Raw genomic sequence first — 17,473 nt, 5'->3', positions numbered from 1 at the left:
TGCAAAATTTAAGATGGGTAAGGGAGAATTCATTGACATTAAACCACTCATCAGTGACTTGGAACTACTTCATAGACACCAGGATCTGATCCCAATACTCTGTTGGGTTGGCTCCTTACCTTGGATGTGACCATGGTCTGAGGATTTATCTAGATTGGAAACTGGATGACGGTCTATGATTATCCACTGCTGCTTCCTGCACAGGTTCCTCATATACAATACCTCATGGTGTCACCATGGAATCCAATTGTGTCTTGCTACTTTTAAGATTAATCTCTAACCCAGAAATGTGCCAAACATGACCCTTTCAGTTGTGGACTACTTGCTTCTCAGGCTCCTCACTTCCTCCTTCTAACCCTACTAACTCCAGTACTGGAGTATGTTACACCTCTCTTCGCTTCTTTCCTGACTCTTCTTCCGTGAGGTTAAAAGAGGATTCTGGATTTCCACAACACCTACCTGGTGGACTTCTCTAACACTTAATTGCACTATGGTGTAAACGCGGATTTCTTTTTGTGTCTGATTATGAGGGCCGTCTTCTTCACAGTTCCTGGTAAGGTGCTTGGTCAGGGGAAGCAATCAATAGATGCTGGCTGTTAAAGAGAAACAGCATTGTAACATTCCAATACCATTCACGTAATTAAAACGTTTCAATCTATTTTCAGTTTCACTTTTATTCAACTCTTTGTCTTCGTACTCCGTTCCCTCCCATCTACAAGTCCAAGGCTAAGCACAACGAGCGCACCTGAACCTTTCTCTAAGAGCCCGGCGGGTCCCCAAGCGGCACTCTTTCTCACCTAGGAAACCCGTCAAACGTGCTGACGTCACGCGCATCGCTGACGTCCCGCCGTCAGGCCCACCCATCAAAACCTTCCGGGATCTCTCTCTTTTGCGGTTAGCGGGGACAGCCTGAACAGTATTCGTACAGAAGCCGGCAACGACTAGGACCAAAGGCGGGTCCTTGCGCACCCCTGCTTCCCGAAAGTAAGGTGACTTGTGTTCCGGAAAGACGCGCGGGCAGGCCGAGGATCCACCCCCAGGCGCTAGCCGTGGTCTCCCGGGGAACGGCGTAGTGCGCCGGCCTGGGCTGGGTGGGGGCGCGCGTGCGCAATGCGCAGCATTTGCGCCGGCCTGGAGTAATGGGCGTCGGCGTTTGATTCTTGCAGAGGATGGCCCATTTCTCAGGAGAGGACGAGGTGATGCTGCAGGCGATGCTGAGGCAGCTGTTCCTGAGCGTGAAGGAGAAGATCACGGGTGCCCCCTCTCTGGAGTGCGCCGAGGAAATCCTCTTACATCTGGAGGAAACTGATGAAAATTTTCACAAGTAAAATAGCTTTTGATGTCTTAAGCAAACAAGCCAGCTGATCCAGAAAAGGTCCAAGTGTGGTTAGAGAAAGAATGTTCGTTTGATTATTGTTAAAAGTAGCACCCAAGTTGGAGGTTCAAAAATTCTACCGAATTTTTGTATTATTTATTTTTTACTTTCAAAGCTTCTGCTTCCTCTGTGTTTCTCTTGCCACACCAACATATTCTAATTCTTCTTTTTTTTTTTCCTTATGGGCAGCACAGTAACAATAATTAAATTGTTCACGTTTTTCTAAGAGTGATTATGTTCTATCAAGGGATTCCTGTCACAGTGCCTGAAAGCAGGGAGTTCCCAAGATTTCTGTTCCTTTGCTATGTGGTATTTCAGCGGCTGCACCAGTTGCTCATTCTGAGCACTGCAGAAATACTGAAGTGAGATTATTAACGTCCTATGGAATAGCTTAAGTTCTTAGAAAAGGATAAGCCACATACTCCAATGCCTGTGATAGATGGCAGAATTTTAACAGAAGGGCTAGGGACTGTGGGCTTGGGAGCCGTAGACATAGGAGTTTTTAATGAGAGAGGTACCATTTGAGATTATTCTGGAAGATTATGTTTCTTTGGAGATTTTTTTCTTTGTTCTGGTTCATTTAATCCTCTCCATTGAAAAGTTTTCTTACAGGTATCTCAATTAATTAATTATTATTGGTAGCAGTATTTTAAATTCAGTGTGTGTATTTCATTTTGATCTCACAGAGATGGTACTGAAAATTTTATCTTCAGTTACCTTTAAACTGATTTGTGAGTGCCCGGAAGTTGTATTTATCTGGAACTCCACCCGTTTCTTACATGGTCATAAAGGGATCCTTGAGCCCTTTAATGTAAAAGTTTGTTTTTTCTTGCAGTTTTATAGGAGTAATTACAGTTTTCACCAGATTCTCAAGGGATTTTTCAAAAGTGTGGAATTCTTGTTCTTGTGGAACTTTTGTTAATATGGTTACTAATTTTGCTAATATAGCTGGTTATACATATATTTGTATTTCCATGATTTTCTTGTTTATTCATTAAATCCACTGCTAATAGCTGTAGACTGTAGAATAATCGCAACTTTCTCAAATTAAGATTTAATTAATAGTGTTTGTAAACTCATGTAATACAAATTTATCTCACACAGACACTCTTAAACATTAAGTTGGGGTTTTATTTCACATGCAAGCAGTTGTTTAAATAATTTGTAAATTACTGTCAGTTTTTGCTAGGATCATATTCTGGGCATTTGTCTATTTCATCTAGATTTTCAAATTTATTGCTCTATGGTTTTTCATTAATATCCTGTTAACTTTTTAATTATTTTTAGTATCTGTAGTTATATGCCCCCCTTTTTCTTCTTTTTTTTTGGGGGGGTGCCTTCCCTCTTCTGCTAGGAGCTTATTTTGTTCGTCTTTTAAAAAAATCAGCTCTTGGGTTAGTTTTTCCTTTCTATTACATGTATACTTTATGGTTTTTACATTCTGTTCCTATGTTTTCTTCGGAAAACTTCTAAAACTTCTGTGATGAGTGGTTAGCTCGTTAATTTTCAGCTTTTCTTCTTTTTCGTGTAAATGTTTAAGGCTACACATTTTCTTGTATTGTTCCAGCTCCTCCAATCTGAAAGTACTTTTCAAATTAAAGTTAGATCATTGTTGTTCTTCTCAGCAGTTTAATGACTGTTGTAATAAAGTAATTTACTCTTCAGCAGTGCATTGGATTAAATGCCTGCTGATGAACATTTATGGTTAATGTTCACTGTTCACTGAGGAGATTTACTTTTGGCCTACCTAAAAAATATCCAGACACTCTAAAATTATAACTGACTTGTAGTTTTTAAGACTTATAATCCTGAAAATATTTTGAGTAGTTTGTAGTCTTAAAAGCATAAATGGCAAAATTTATGTGTTTGTTCACTAACTGGAGATCTGTGTCTTAGGAGGAGGGAACTCTGTGTGGGAAAGGAAAAGAGGAGGAGATGCTTGTCTTTGGTGTTGCCCTAGACTCTTACAGTTCAGAGTTGGATGTGATATTAAAGATGATTTAGTCTGGTTGCTCATAATTTAATCTTTGTTTTCACTGACCTAACTCTTCTTGAACATTGTATGTTCTTTCTTTCTTTCTTTTTTATTTTTTAAAGATTTTATTTATTTATTTGACAGAGGGAGAGAGATCGTAAGTAGGCAGAGCAGCAGGCAGAGAGAGGAGGGGAAGCAGTCTCTCTGCTGAGCAGAGAGCCCGATGCGGGGGATCGATCCCAGGACCCTGAGATCATGACCTGAGCTGAAAGCCGAGGATTGACTCACTGAGCCACCCAGGGGCCCCGCATTCTATGTTATTGAGTCACTTAGATACATTTTGCTTCCCAAAGTGTTTCCTACTTCAGAATTATCTATCTTCCCATGTCCACTATCAGAACATTGGTTTCTTAAATCCACCCAATGTTGTCCTAGTATTGGCCAGAACAATTTTATTTTTATTTTATTTATTTATTTTTAAAGACTTTATTTATTTATTTGACACAGAGAGAGAGATCACAAGTAGGCAGAGAAGCAGGCAAGAGAGAGAGGGGGAAGCAGGCTCCCTGCCAAGCAGAGAGCCTGATCGGGGCCAATCTCAGAACCCTGAGATCATGACCTGAGCTGAAGGCAGAGGCTTAACCCACTGAGCCACCCAGGCACCACTACCAGAACAATTTTATTTTATTTTATTTTATTTATTTTTTTTTAAAAGATTTTATTCATTTATTTGACAGACAGAGATCACAAGTAGGCAGAGAGAGAGAGAGAGAGAGAGGGAGGAAGAGAAGCAGGCCTCCTGCTGAGCAGAGAGCCCGATGTGGGGCTCGATCCCAGGACCCTGGGATCATGACCTGAGCCGAAAGCAGAGGCTTTAACCCACTGAGCCACCCAGGCGCCCCCCCAGAACAATTTTATTAAACAGACTTACAGGGGAAACTGGTGTCTTTAGACTATTTTTGTAGGAAGATGGTTAGGACAATTGAGTCCATACATGATGGAATTTCAGATAGTATAATCAAGTAAAGTGGGGGAAAATACAGTCATTTGGGGAAGAAACCATAGTGTAGGCAGTAGAGCCCTTTCTGGGGTTTGCCCCAATGAGCAGTTTTCCTAAACTATCGCTGCTTTCCAGAACTTCTATTTTTCTGCCTTAAACTATATATATTTTCTAAACGATCCAAGATTCGCCTTTGTCTCTGAAAGTGGCAGCAAGGATTTGAGGCCTGTGGGAGGGGAGAAAGGAGGGATGAGGCCATTGCTTTCATTATGTGTGTGTGTTGTGTAGGTTTTGACACTTAAACTGGCCCCCAGGAAACAGATTAGCCCTGGTTTTTAGTCTTGGCTACACCAGAATCAGTTGGGCCCCATGTAAAAAAAAAATACTGATGCTTGGGCCTCTTTATAAATGAATCAGAATTTTGGGGGGGGGAGCTTGGCAGAGGTTTACTTTTTGTTTCACAGGAGAATCTACCAGTGAACTGTAGGGTGTTTAAGTGGTAACTTCAAGAAAGCCTCTATTGTGTAAAGTGATATCCATGTATAGTAAAATTACTAAGAATTATATGTGTGCTTTCATAATTAATGAATTTCTAGTAATTGTTTATCATGACTCAGAAACGTATTCTTTGATCTAAAAGGTTGTAGGTGATGTAAAATACTCATTCTTTCTATTATATAACCTTTTATATACTAATATGATATATAAAGTTAGGTGGGGTCATATAATAAATCTTTTTATTCTGAAATAAGAATTCCAAATACCAGCATTATAATTCATAACTTATTCTAATAAAGTCTCTTTTTAAAGCATATCATTACTATAATTTTTTCTATATATGATTGAAAATTTTTTGCTTTTTTAAATAGCTAAGAGAATGCATTCTTGAAATGAACTTGTATCAGATTTTTTAATGTTTTTCTGTTGTATTAATACTCTGTGTATCAGTGCATACTTTGGTGTATTTTGAACACGTCAGAATTTCATCATGAAAAAATAATTGATTTTCTTGGAAAAATCTAGGTAATAAAACTGGAAAAATTGAAAACAATGACTGTTCTTTTAGCCAACTTTGTAAAGTTTTCCTGTGTAAATGTGAAAAATTTCATATTCATCAGTAGTAAAGCAAAATGATGAAGCACATTGCTGTGTATTTCAATTGAGCTGCTTCTGAAATGTGGTGAGGTGAACACATTTTTCCTTAGCAGCAAACAACTGTACTTTTAGGTTTTAATGTACCTCTTTGAGGGATATTTGGTAAAAAATATTTTGTATTCATTTGGTAATAGTATCTTTGAAACCAGATTTTAATTTTTTCTCATTAAATTACTTTTAAGGTAACAAAATGGTTAGTCAAATATACGTATAGTATATTTGGTTTGAAAAGTGTCAAAGTATAGCTATATGTAATAAATAACAGTTTTTTGCATTAGAATTGCCATTACGGTTACATAGCAGGAACCTGAAATTTAGCAAGGTCAGGTGTTTTGTCTAAGGTTACAAGATTGACCAGTATAAAATTTAGAACTTAAACCTGAAGCAAAGGGATTAATAGATTTCTAAAGGTATAATATTTATTCATTGTATAGATCATGTTCTTTAAAAAAATAAGAAACTTTGCTATTAGAAAATTTTAAGATGAACAAGAAGGAAATATTAATAGACTTAAATGGAAGTTGTATTTATTGTAGTCCATGGCAAAGCTGGATGATTCCTTATATTTCCAGTGCAATTAGGGTATGTTAATCTGAAAATGTTAACACAGAGGAGTCTGCTAAAAATAAATCTGAGAGGAAAGGACCTAAATTGTAGCAGAATTGACTTAAATTAAGCTTCATAAGTATCATCTAAAATAAATTATTAAGAATGTACATTTTTTTCAAGGAAGTTTTACATTTCTTAAATAGAAATTTTAAACACAGAGGTGATTCACCAGTATCTTTAATGGTAAGGGTTTTATAATGCTTGGAGTAAGTGGATGTTAATGGTCAAACTGAATTCTGTAGGCCATATTTGGTCTGTGGATGTATTTCTTTGTTTTTTTTTTTTTTTTTTTTTAAAAGTTAACATTTAAAAATTGAGAGATGGCATATAAAATAGTTTTCTGGCTTTTCTTAAAACTTGGAAAAATCAACATTAGGCTAATACTGCTAAATGGCAAAAAGTGGCTAAAGCCATGTAGAAGCTTTTCCTTTTAGCTGAGACATGTCCTTTTATTTCACCCCTGCCTCTTTTCTCTCTTACACATGGCTGACTTGACTTTACCTATCTACCCCTGGTAAGATTTTAGTTTGCTATTCCTGGAATAAGTATGGGAACTTCGGAAAGTTTCTTTTTCTTTTTTTTTTTTTTTAAAGATTTTATTTACTTATTTGACAGACAGAGATCACAAGTAGGCAGAGAGGCAGGCAGAGAGAGAGGAAGGGAAGCAGGCTCTCCACTGAACAGAGAGCCCGATGCGGGGCTCAATCCCAGGACCCTGGGATCATGACCTGAGCTGAAGGCAGAGGCTTTAACCCACTGAGCCACCCAGGCGCCCCCCCCCCCTTTTTTTTTTTTTTTTAAAAGAAGTATGGGAACTTCGGAAAGTTTCTTTTGTGCATCCAGGCTTTTGCTTTTATACAAAATAAGAATATTGCTACACCTCCTGGATAACTTCTAAAAATGATGTAATGGGTTGATTTAAAGAGCTTATCATCAATCTTTTGGATTAGTTGTAGACTTAAGAGCTGCTCAATGGCACCAATACAATGAGAAATACAGTGAAGGCAACACAGTACTTAATTTTGTAGAAGTGTTTCTCCCAGCCCATAGCAACAATAACTTTCTATCATGGGCACCACTATAGAAAACAGCATTCCTTATAGGATTTTATGGGATATTGCCATGAATCCATATGGTAAAAAAACCAATACAAAATGAATTGTCAGAAGAGAATTTGAAGCCTTGGATTTTTTTTTTACCCAAAGAGGAGAAGGGTCGATTGCAGAAATTACTGTTTACTAATGTGAATCTTCCAATGATCAGGGAGTCAGTAGAGTATCCAAAGGGCCATAGGCAGCCTGGTAGTCCTCACATGACAGAGGGCCTTATCCTCCCTGGAGATTGTTTTTTCTTAAAAGAGCAGTAACCCATTAGGCAAGATTCAATTTTGGGATTCTTGGATTCATTTAATTTGGAAGATGAACCAAAACCTTGAAGTATTTTGAATGGTGTCTTCTGGGAACTAATACTGCAGTCATAGATAAAAATGATATCATTGGGAAAAAGTATGTGGTTTGTCAGCTTCCCAAAGAGGAGGTTTTAACTTTTTCTCAGCATGTTTGTTATTTGCTATTTATAGATGATGCTAAATAGTGGGGAGGTGTTTTTCTTCTTCTTTTTTTTTAATGTGTCTTTTATTTTAGAATGATATTCTTTTAAATTTTTCTTTTAAAGATTTTTATTTATTTATTAGAGGGAGAAAGAGAGCACAAACGGGGGGAAGGGCAGAGGCAGAGGGAGAAGCAGACTCCTTGCTGAGCAGGTAGCCCAACTTGCAGCTACATCCCAGGACCCTGAAATCATGACCTGAGCTGAGGGCAGTGCTTAACTGACTGAGCCACTCAGGTGCCTCTTCTCTCAACTTTTTGAATACATTTTGTTAAAGGACTTCTTTCATATGTCCTCACTGCCTTAGTTATAAAAAATATCATTTCTGTTGCTTATAGTTTGGGCTTTAAACAACATGAACACAGGAGTTATATTTCTCAGTTAAATATTCATTTCTCATAATTGCTCAAGATTTGTGGCACAGAAATGGGGCTGATCAAACTAAGGAATCATTTGCCTTTTCATAGTAGATGTTGATGATGAGATGTAGAATTAATCTTCAGAGTGGCCCTTCCTTTAGTTTCGGAGAACTAACTCGGGCTTTCCCATGTTTTGTTTCTCACTGAGTATTTCAGAGATGTGAAGGAAAACTGTCTTGTTTGACTAGCCTAGGGCAGGATTGTGAGGAGGATCAAGATTGTTTTTAGGTACCTTTCATCTCCTTGCACTTTCTTCCAATTACACTTTTCCTTTACCCAGTGGTGTCATACTGATTGGGCTGAAATGATTATCTATTACTAGATCCTTTTTCATTTACAAGGACATTTTAAAGAAACAATAATACATTTATGGTATTGGAATTTCAGATAATCTGATTCTTTATAGGTTTTCTGGTTGTGGTGGGATGGATGTGGTAAACGTATTTTTTGGGCTCTTCAGATCTCATCACACACATCTGCCAACTCTAATCTCAGAGCCACCTGTCCCTCTGTGGAGGCAAAATATAGGGTCTGTTGAATGTGAAACAGTATCTTTAAAAGATTCTCTTGATATCTTAATCTTTGAATTCTTCTTGCTTGTATAAGTTTTTGCCATTTTGTATAGAATATGCAAAGATTTGGTTTATAATTACAAATACACAAATAAATAAGTTAACATTTAAATGGGTGGGAAGTTTTGCTTATATAAGGGAAGGTCTTCAAGTAATATAAGGCAATGATGAATCACCAGAAGAAGCAAAAACTACAGAACTGCTTAAATGATGATTAGAGGCTGTTTTCTATGATACAAGATTCAGTAAGTTTTTCTTCTAGCATTTCTGAAAATTAGTTTTTGTCATTTTGATCTAATATTGCAGGTCATTAAGTTTACAAAATAATGTTTTCTTCTTCTGCCATTAATAGATCCCGATTTTCTTAAAGCTTAGAATTACTACTTAAACATTGAATATAAATATTAAACATTTAAAAGTAAATTCAATGAATAACTTAAAATAAATTTTTAAGTAAATTACACTTTTAAATTTAATGTGAATTATAATTTTGAGAAAATGAAATATAATAAATTTACCTCTCTAAATGCAAGAAATTTAAATAATACAGTTGGTAAAAACATGAGTGTTACATTTATTTCCATTTCCAATCTCCATTGAGCACTACAGAACATCTTATTTCTTAAACATTTTTGAAATTTTTCCATTTTTGAGTGAGTGTGGGATTGTGGGATTGACAAGAGTTTTGGATTAAGGTGGACTTGAATTAATAGTTTGTGAATTTTTTTTAAAGGTTCATTTATTTGAGGAGAGAGAGAGAGAGAGAGTGCACAGGAGCTGGGGGAGGGGGAGAGGGAGAGAGAAAATCCTCCAACAGAATCCAGCTGAGCATGGAGCCTGATGCTTGGCTTTCTGCCAGGACCCAGAAATCATGACCTGAGCAGAAATTCAGAGTGGGCCGCTTAACCAGCTGAGCCACAGGCGCCCTGTAGCTTGTGAATTTGACAAGGCTTTTTAGCTTTTCGTTTGCATCCTCATCTATTTTACCTATTTCATGTGGTAAATAAGACAATATTAATAAAATACTTAGAGCAGTGTCTAATTCATGATAATCACTTTAAAGTCCCTCCTTGTTTATATGCAAATCAAAATGGTGGTTTCTGGAGAAAATTGAGTGTGGCTTCATGTAAGTGGGGATACAGTAATTAAGGGGCTTGATTGATTAGGCATTTAAATGCCAAGCCAAGGAAGTTGTATTTGAAGGATAATAGACAGCCAATAATTAGTTTTAAATACAACAACTATTTATTCAGATGTTATGTATGTGATGGGGTATGAGGTATTGGTATGAATAAAGTGGTTCTAATTCAGAAATAATGAAGGCTGTGATTTTTGAGGACCAAGATAACTACAGTGTTCAGAATAAATATGAGAGGGAAGGGGGCAGTGGAAGAAGATGAGCAAGAAGGCCGCAGTAGTAATCTCTGTGTGAGGTGATGTGGTTTTGTACTGACCAACAGAAGTGGAAAAAAAGGAGAGGTGATGAAACCAAAGGATGTGTAGGCAGTGTTATCAAGTGTTGATGACTGGGTGGACTGATGGAGTGAGTGGGCATGGAATGTATGCAGAAAATGCCAATGTCCCAGAAAAAAAGCAATAAAATTCTAGTTAAGCTTGATGATTTGGGATGAAAAGTTTAAGCCTACTTTAAAGGGAAGAAATCTGAGTATTTTAAAAATATTTCTGTGCTAACATTTTTTCCTGGGTATGGTTCCTAAGCGAGTTCATGATAGTTACTGCATTTATTTTTTAAATACTTGTTTTAGCTATGAATTTGTGAAATATCTTCGGCAGCATATATGTAACACTTTGGGGTCTATGATTGAAGAAGAAATGGAAAAATGGACATCTGATCAGAATCAGGATGAGGAATCTGGCTATGACACAGCTGTACAGCATGTTACTAAAAGGATTCAGGAATCTAAAGAGTGAGTATGCCACAATAACATTTTCTTTCTTTCTTTTTTTATTTTTAAAGATTTTATTTATTTATTTGTCAGAGAGAGAGAGTGGGAGCACAAAAGTGAGCACAGAAGTAGGGGGAAATGCAGGCGGAGAGAGAAGCAGATTCCCCACTAACTGGGGAGCCTAATGTGGGACTCCATCCCAGGACTCTGGGATCATGACCTGAGCTGAGAGCAGATGCTTAATAGACTGAGCCACCCAGGGACCCCAAGATTTCTTATTTTTTGATTTGAAGAAAAATCACAAACCAGAGTCATGTTCATATTTGGATAATATAAATTTCCAGTAATCTATTTCTGGCAGTGCTAATTAAATTTATTCTAAAAGGAGTATTAAAATATTTTATTAGTCAGAAAATAAAAGCATTTTCATGCTAAGAGCAAAGTTTTATTTGGGAATATTAGGAATTTTTAAAAATCTCTGAATAAGCCATTTAATTTTCTTGTGTTTTAGTTCATCCATGTGTAAAATTAAAACAATTATAATTACCTCACAAAGATGTTCTGTGTCTTAATGAGTGTTTGTCTTCTGCTTTGTCAGTTGTAGATGAAAGATTTTAAGTTGAGCAGAGTATTATTTTTTTCTTGGTATGTGAGATTCAGAAATTATTTAGGACTAATGATGAGACAATAGTATCTCTATTAACAGCATTTTTACTGTAATAATTAGAATTATTTTCTTAATTAAACATTTTGATATTTTTTGAATAGAAGTTTACAGATAGAAGAATTCATTTGTAGGGTCTATCATTTATTCCTCATATGTGTAAGTGCAACTACTCACCATGTAGATTTTCATTATTAACTGATGTGGTTTTTAATCACTACCTGTTAGAACTTTTTCTTATTTTGACTTCTTGGAGTATTGAATGAGTCTTAATGGTGTTTATAGTCCATACGATATTTGTTTTTCTTTGGCTTTTTCAAAACTGCAGTGGCTACTGTTGAAGACTAGTTCATTTGAGTCTTGATATTGAGAGTATGGCCTCTAGCTTTTTTTTTTTTTAAACATTTAAAAATTATTATTCTTGGGGTGTCTGGCTGGCTAGTCAGAGGAGCATGCAACTCTCAATCTTGGGATTCTGAGTTCAAGTCTCTCGTTCGATGGAGAGATTACTTAAAAATAAAATCTTTAAAAAAGATAAAAATAAAAATTATTCTTATCTCTGTGGACAGCTTGTTGGTATTTCTTGCAGAAGAATTCATGTTATTGTTTTCAAAAAGGCCTGGAGGAAACATGTCTAAGATGAAACTTACAGATTTTAATGACCCTTAGTCCTACCTTATATACATCATTTAGATTCCTACCTTTATATTCATGTATTAAATTACTATATTGTAAATTATAAGGGGGAAAAGGCTTTATGTTGTTTACATGGCTATGTCTAACTGCAAAGGAGTCTGGGACTGTAGTTTAGATCTGTGCCCAGCTATAATATAAATACTGTGGAGGGAGAGAGCAGCTTTTTATGGATTGCTCTTGATTGCTACCAAGTCATTGTTAGGCTTCCCTGTTTCTCGCTGCTGAGAATGTGTAGAGGAAAGCTGGACCCTTTCGTTTCAGTTATCCTATAGATACTTTGCCAGTTAGTCTGATGAGTGTCCTAGGATTCCTTCTTGCTCTTTATATCCCCTTAACATAAACTTGGATCTGGACTTTTCCTTACCTCTGTAAGTTCTCTTCTGTATGTGTTTTCCTCCTGCATTGTTCCTATTCTCATCTTCTTTTAATATTTCTGTGTTTTCTCACAATTTCTGATGCTTTAAAAACACATACATGAATAAACTATGTATTAAATTTGATTCTAGTTATATATTATGTAAATTATATATTGCTGAACCATAGTAAATATATGAGAATGTATTTTAAGTTATGTATAGAATTATATATAGTTACTAATATGTGATGTATATCATATAATTTAAAATATATTTAAAAATTCCTTTACGCTTTAAAATCTTAGCCTCCTATTTATATCAAAAACCCCAGCATGGTTTTATTGTTTTTATAAGAGTAACTTACCTATCCTTCCTCAGGTTTATGGAGTTATAATAACCCATTTACTAGAAGTATAAAGAAAGGGGCATTTCTGTGCTTATTTTCCTAATGTATTTTTATTACAAAATGATAATAAATACATGTTTCATGCTTTATATTTACAGAGAACTTTCAGATACATACTATTATGTCTTGCTACAGCTATGTGAAATAGGTCAGCTAGATTGTATTCTTTTCATCTCATTTTATCATTGAGGAAAATGAAACTGATTTATGATGACAAAACTGGTAGGTAAAGTAGTCAGAATTATAATCCAGGGTTTCTGATTCCAAAATAGTACTTTATTCACTATGTTTATTTAAATCTTTATGCCTTGTTTTAAGTGTAGCTTTTTCAGTGGTCCAGGTCACATATTCCTCATTTTAAAATAAAAGGCTAGATGAAAGTTCTAAAAATAGTTTCATCTAGCTCTGAAATTTTATTTCTAGGCTTTTTGGGACCTCAGTCTTTTTTTTTTTTTTTTAAAGATTTTTATTTATTTATGAGAGACAGAGGGAGAAGCAGGCTCCCCGTTGAGCAGGGAGCCTGATGCGGGACTCTATTGCATGACTCTGGGATCATGACCTGAGCTGAAGGCAGACACTTAACTGACTGAGACACACAGGCACCCTGGATTTCTACCTAATTAATATGGGTGCTTGAGAGTTGGCACATAGTAAGTGGAGAACTTTATTTATAAGTTCTTTTTGAGGCATTTATTTATTTATTTATTTAGATTGTATTTATTTTAGAGAGAGAGAGAGAGAGAGAGAGCATGGGCATAAATTGGGGAGGGGCTGAGGGAGAGGGAGAGAGGGAGAGAGAGAATCTTAAGCAGATTTGTGGGGCTCGATCTCATGACCCTGAGATTATGACCTGAGCTGAAATCAAGAGTTGGCTACATAAGCAACTGAGCTACCCAAGCATCCCTCTTTCTAAGACTGGAGCTGAAAGGGATTTAGAAGCTATCTGGTTCAAACTCTTACCAGTTTCAGGAATCCCTTTCTTAACGTCTCTGACGGTAGGTTCTTTAGCCTCTGTCCTTCAAAGGACCTACTGATAGCTTAGCTCTTATTTAGGTCTTAATGCTCATTATAAGTACCTATAAAGATAGGCAGGGAAGAAGGGAAGGAAAGAAAGTAGAGAAGGGAGGAGGATAGAGAAAGAGATAGAAATAAACAAGGAATAAACTTTAGGTTTAGACTGTTCTGGTAGTATGGTATTAGCAGTTGACTATTGTGGAGTACTGGTATCCATGCTATTGGAATATCTTGCCTTAGACTGTGTTAGTTTACTACCTTGGTCTGTGTAATCAGATGAAGAAAACCTGGGAAATAACATATGTTTTGGAATTCTTATTAATTTTTATCCTGTTGTGTGAATTCCATTGTGGCCACTTGTTCTTTAAAAAAGCTGACATATTTTTTTCCCTTTTCGAACTGCGCCCTTAGAGGGACTTTACAGAAAAAAAAAAGATAGTTTAATTTAGCTGAGTGTTTTAATTGTGCTAATAGTCCTTTCTCTTACCAAGACTGTTTTAAATTTAAAGATACAAAGAAATGATGCATTCCCTGAAGAATATCATGATGGTAGTGGTGGAATCTATGATTAAACAAGTTTGAAGAAGATGAGATGGCGAAGTCAAGAGAGGCAGAAAAAAATCCAGAAGGAGAAAAGCAACAGTTACTGCACAGATAATTGCTCTGATAGTGATTCGTCATTCAATCAGGTGTGGTTGTTTCCTTTTGCATTTATGTCTTGAAATGATATTTAATAATCAGTAACTTCAGTACATTCTTTGTTAGCCAGATTTTTTTTCTGCTTTCCAGTTTTAAGATTCAGAAGAAAAATAATAAAATTACCTAATCTTAAAGATTGAGTACGTGAAATAACATCTTCTAGAATTATAGCACAGTGAATGATTACATTATGTCTGACATATCTTAATGAGATATGGAAATAAACTAATTGATTTTGGATTTAAAAAAAAATACCTGAAACAAATCTGCTTAAGCTTTAGTTAAACAAAACATCTTATTCCTAATTGATTTTTATTAATCAAAGTTTAACTGCATTATAAATGAGATATGGAGATAAAACATTTCCCTTATCCTCTAAGATGAAGGTCACTGTGATTTGTTTTAAAACATGATGAACACTGAGTGTTACATGCAACTGATGAGTCATTGAACACTGCATCAGAAACTAATGATGTACTTGCCGCCTCCTGATGGCACACAGGAGAAGAATGAGGCGCAAACAAGTCAGTTGCAAGAGAATGTGAGCAGGGGACAACAGTAGAAAAGTTGTTGCCCCGAACAACTACTCAGTGCTGTTTTTATTAGATATAGACAGTAATCAACAAAGGAGCTGAAGAAGACTACACATTAATCAGATGCCTTGTAGATAAACAAGAAGGAAGGCAAAGTATATCTGGTTAAGCAGTATAAAGTTTATAGTTGAGCAAGCACATTCAAAAGGGATCACCTAATTAGCCACAGGAGCTCTCCGGGGAAGGGGAGATAATGGAAAAATGAAGCAGGCAGTGTTCTGCCCTGAGCGGGCTGGGAGTTCCCAGCTGCTTGGCTTCAAGGACGTATATCGTCCTCTCCCCCAGAGGCCTGTTGCCAGTATATGTTTTCTTAAGGATATATCCGAACATGCTTGATGGCTAGTACAATTCTTGTAAGTTGTATTTTAAGTAATAACATTGTTCTGAGGGACAATTACAGTACTGTATGCTGGCTAATTGAATTTAAATTAAAGGAACCCCAAAAAACAAAACAAAAAACCAACAAAATCAGTAAACCTCTTCTTTTTGACATTAAGAGATTTGAGGTTTTACATTGTCTCTTTCCACGTTATTGGAATCTTTGTCATTTGGCAAGGGCAGAGCTAACAGAATGGCCACAGGTTAGGTTAGTTCTAATAGGAGACTAGAGCCTTATATATGCATGCACCATCAACTTCCCCACAGAAATTTCCAGGCCAGTTGGAGTCTGTCTGATCTTTGTGTGAATCCTACCTGTTATTTCTTTTTTTTTTTTTTTAAGATTTTATTTATTTATTTGTCAGAGAGAGAGAGTACAGGCAGGCAGAGTGGCAGGCAGAGGCAGAGGGAGAAGCAGGCTCCCTGTGGAGCAAGGAGCCTGATGTGGGACTCAATCCCAGGACCCTGGGATCATGACCTGAGCTGAAGGCAGCCGCTTAACCGAATGAGCCACCGAGGCATCCCCTACCTGTTATTTCTAATGAAACATTTTCACCTATTTAGTGCTGACTTGGAGACATAGCCATAACAGATCTTAACCATATACCAAAGAGGAATTTGGGGAATTTTGGTGAAATGTGAAAAAGTCACACATACTGGTCACAGTTGAGACTGCATTTATGAAGGAAAAATGTTTAGAAGTCATTAAAGCAGAACTTAAAAGTTGCTCTGCTCAGGAGAGATTGTGCTTAGGTTTATTTTCTGATGTGATGGAGGAAAGGGCAAAGACTGAATTTTCTTCACCTTATAGCCCTTAATATTTCTTTATTGATGGACTCTTTGGAAGGAGCTGGGCTATGGAGATTTTAGTTTAGTTTTATTCAGTAGGTTTATTGAACTGCTTCTTCAGATCAAGGAAGGCATAGAAAAACCCAACTTTAGGACTCTGGGTGCTCACAAGATTATACTTTCTTATTTGATGAACCATCTGTTTACATTGAAATTGAACAATAAGAGGGAAAAAAATGAAGCATTGTTATTTGTTTTAAGAAGTCCGAGTATTCAGGCCCCATAAGGTTGACCGAATAGCTAGCAGTGAAGAGGTGTTCATCTGAAATGCTAAAGTATTTCCAGTCTTAGAATAATAAGTTTTTTCAGAAATTCAAAGCATTTGTAGAAATGGGGTCATAGTTTCAGAAAATGGTCTTTTTTGTTTGTTTGTTTTGGTTTTATTCTTGAGAAGGAATCAGACTTTAAATTTATATGACTTCTGTTGGGATGCCAAAAGGGTATATCTGCATTTTCAGGTATCTGTCCTATGGGTATGACTTTGTTTCAGAAGGCTCTAATTGGGTTGAAGGTGAACTGTGTCCACCCACAAGGCATGGGATCCCTGGACTTTGGGAAAAAAGCATATGAATGCCAGAAGTACCCCCAAAACTCTTCGAGTGTGATCAAATTCCAGGAGATGTCTGGGTGCCTTTGCTTAGTGAAAAGGGACTCTTTTACCATGACAAAGAGAGCTGAGTTACTATGTTCAGAAGTTGAAAGGGTCTGTGAAGATATGTGTCATTCATTGCATTAAACACTGATGTTGTTGATAATGCTTGCAACATTGTTAAGTTATTTGCTTTGGGCTTAGAAAAATGTCTGAATTGTTGTATGAATAACATTGAATTAACAGTTCTGATGCTGATGTTTTGATATTGGTAGAAAGCTTGCATTTTGTGAATAAAGCAGGCTTCATTTCATTGTTATTATTTTAACAATTACAGCCTGATTATATATGGATTTCTGACCCATTATTGAAAAACTTTGGACATGGTTGGCCTTGGACACTATTGGTGTATGTTTGAGGATATTAAAGAATAAAGAAGACAGATCGGTTTTTACTATAATTGTGAGGAGAGCACTGAAAGGATTTGGTATTGTGATTAAACCTTAAAAAAAGTCACTGCAAAATAATGCTGGAAAGGGGTGCCTGGGTGGCTTGGTGGGTTAAGCCTCTGCCTTTGGCTTAGGTCATGATCTCAGGATCCTGGAATCG

General features: G+C 36.4%; 1 protein-coding gene across 1 annotated transcript in view; it reads left to right on the top strand.

Annotated features, from left to right (window-relative positions):
* Positions 1–858: 858 nt before the first annotated feature.
* TBC1D32 (TBC1 domain family member 32) overlaps positions 859–17,473 on the top strand; it is a 238,219-nt gene continuing 221,604 nt past the window's right edge. Inside the window, 6 exon segments of the mRNA XM_047733941.1 lie at positions 859–984; positions 1,167–1,324; positions 10,480–10,641; positions 14,266–14,326; positions 14,328–14,351; positions 14,353–14,445. Coding sequence (XP_047589897.1) covers positions 1,170–1,324; positions 10,480–10,641; positions 14,266–14,326; positions 14,328–14,351; positions 14,353–14,445 — 495 coding nt within the window. The 5' untranslated portion in view covers positions 859–984; positions 1,167–1,169.

The sequence above is a fragment of the Lutra lutra genome, chromosome 6, assembly GCF_902655055.1.
Source record: "Lutra lutra chromosome 6, mLutLut1.2, whole genome shotgun sequence".
In the NCBI taxonomy this organism is placed as follows: Eukaryota; Metazoa; Chordata; class Mammalia; order Carnivora; family Mustelidae; genus Lutra; species Lutra lutra.
This window is presented reverse-complemented; position numbering and strand designations above follow the sequence as displayed.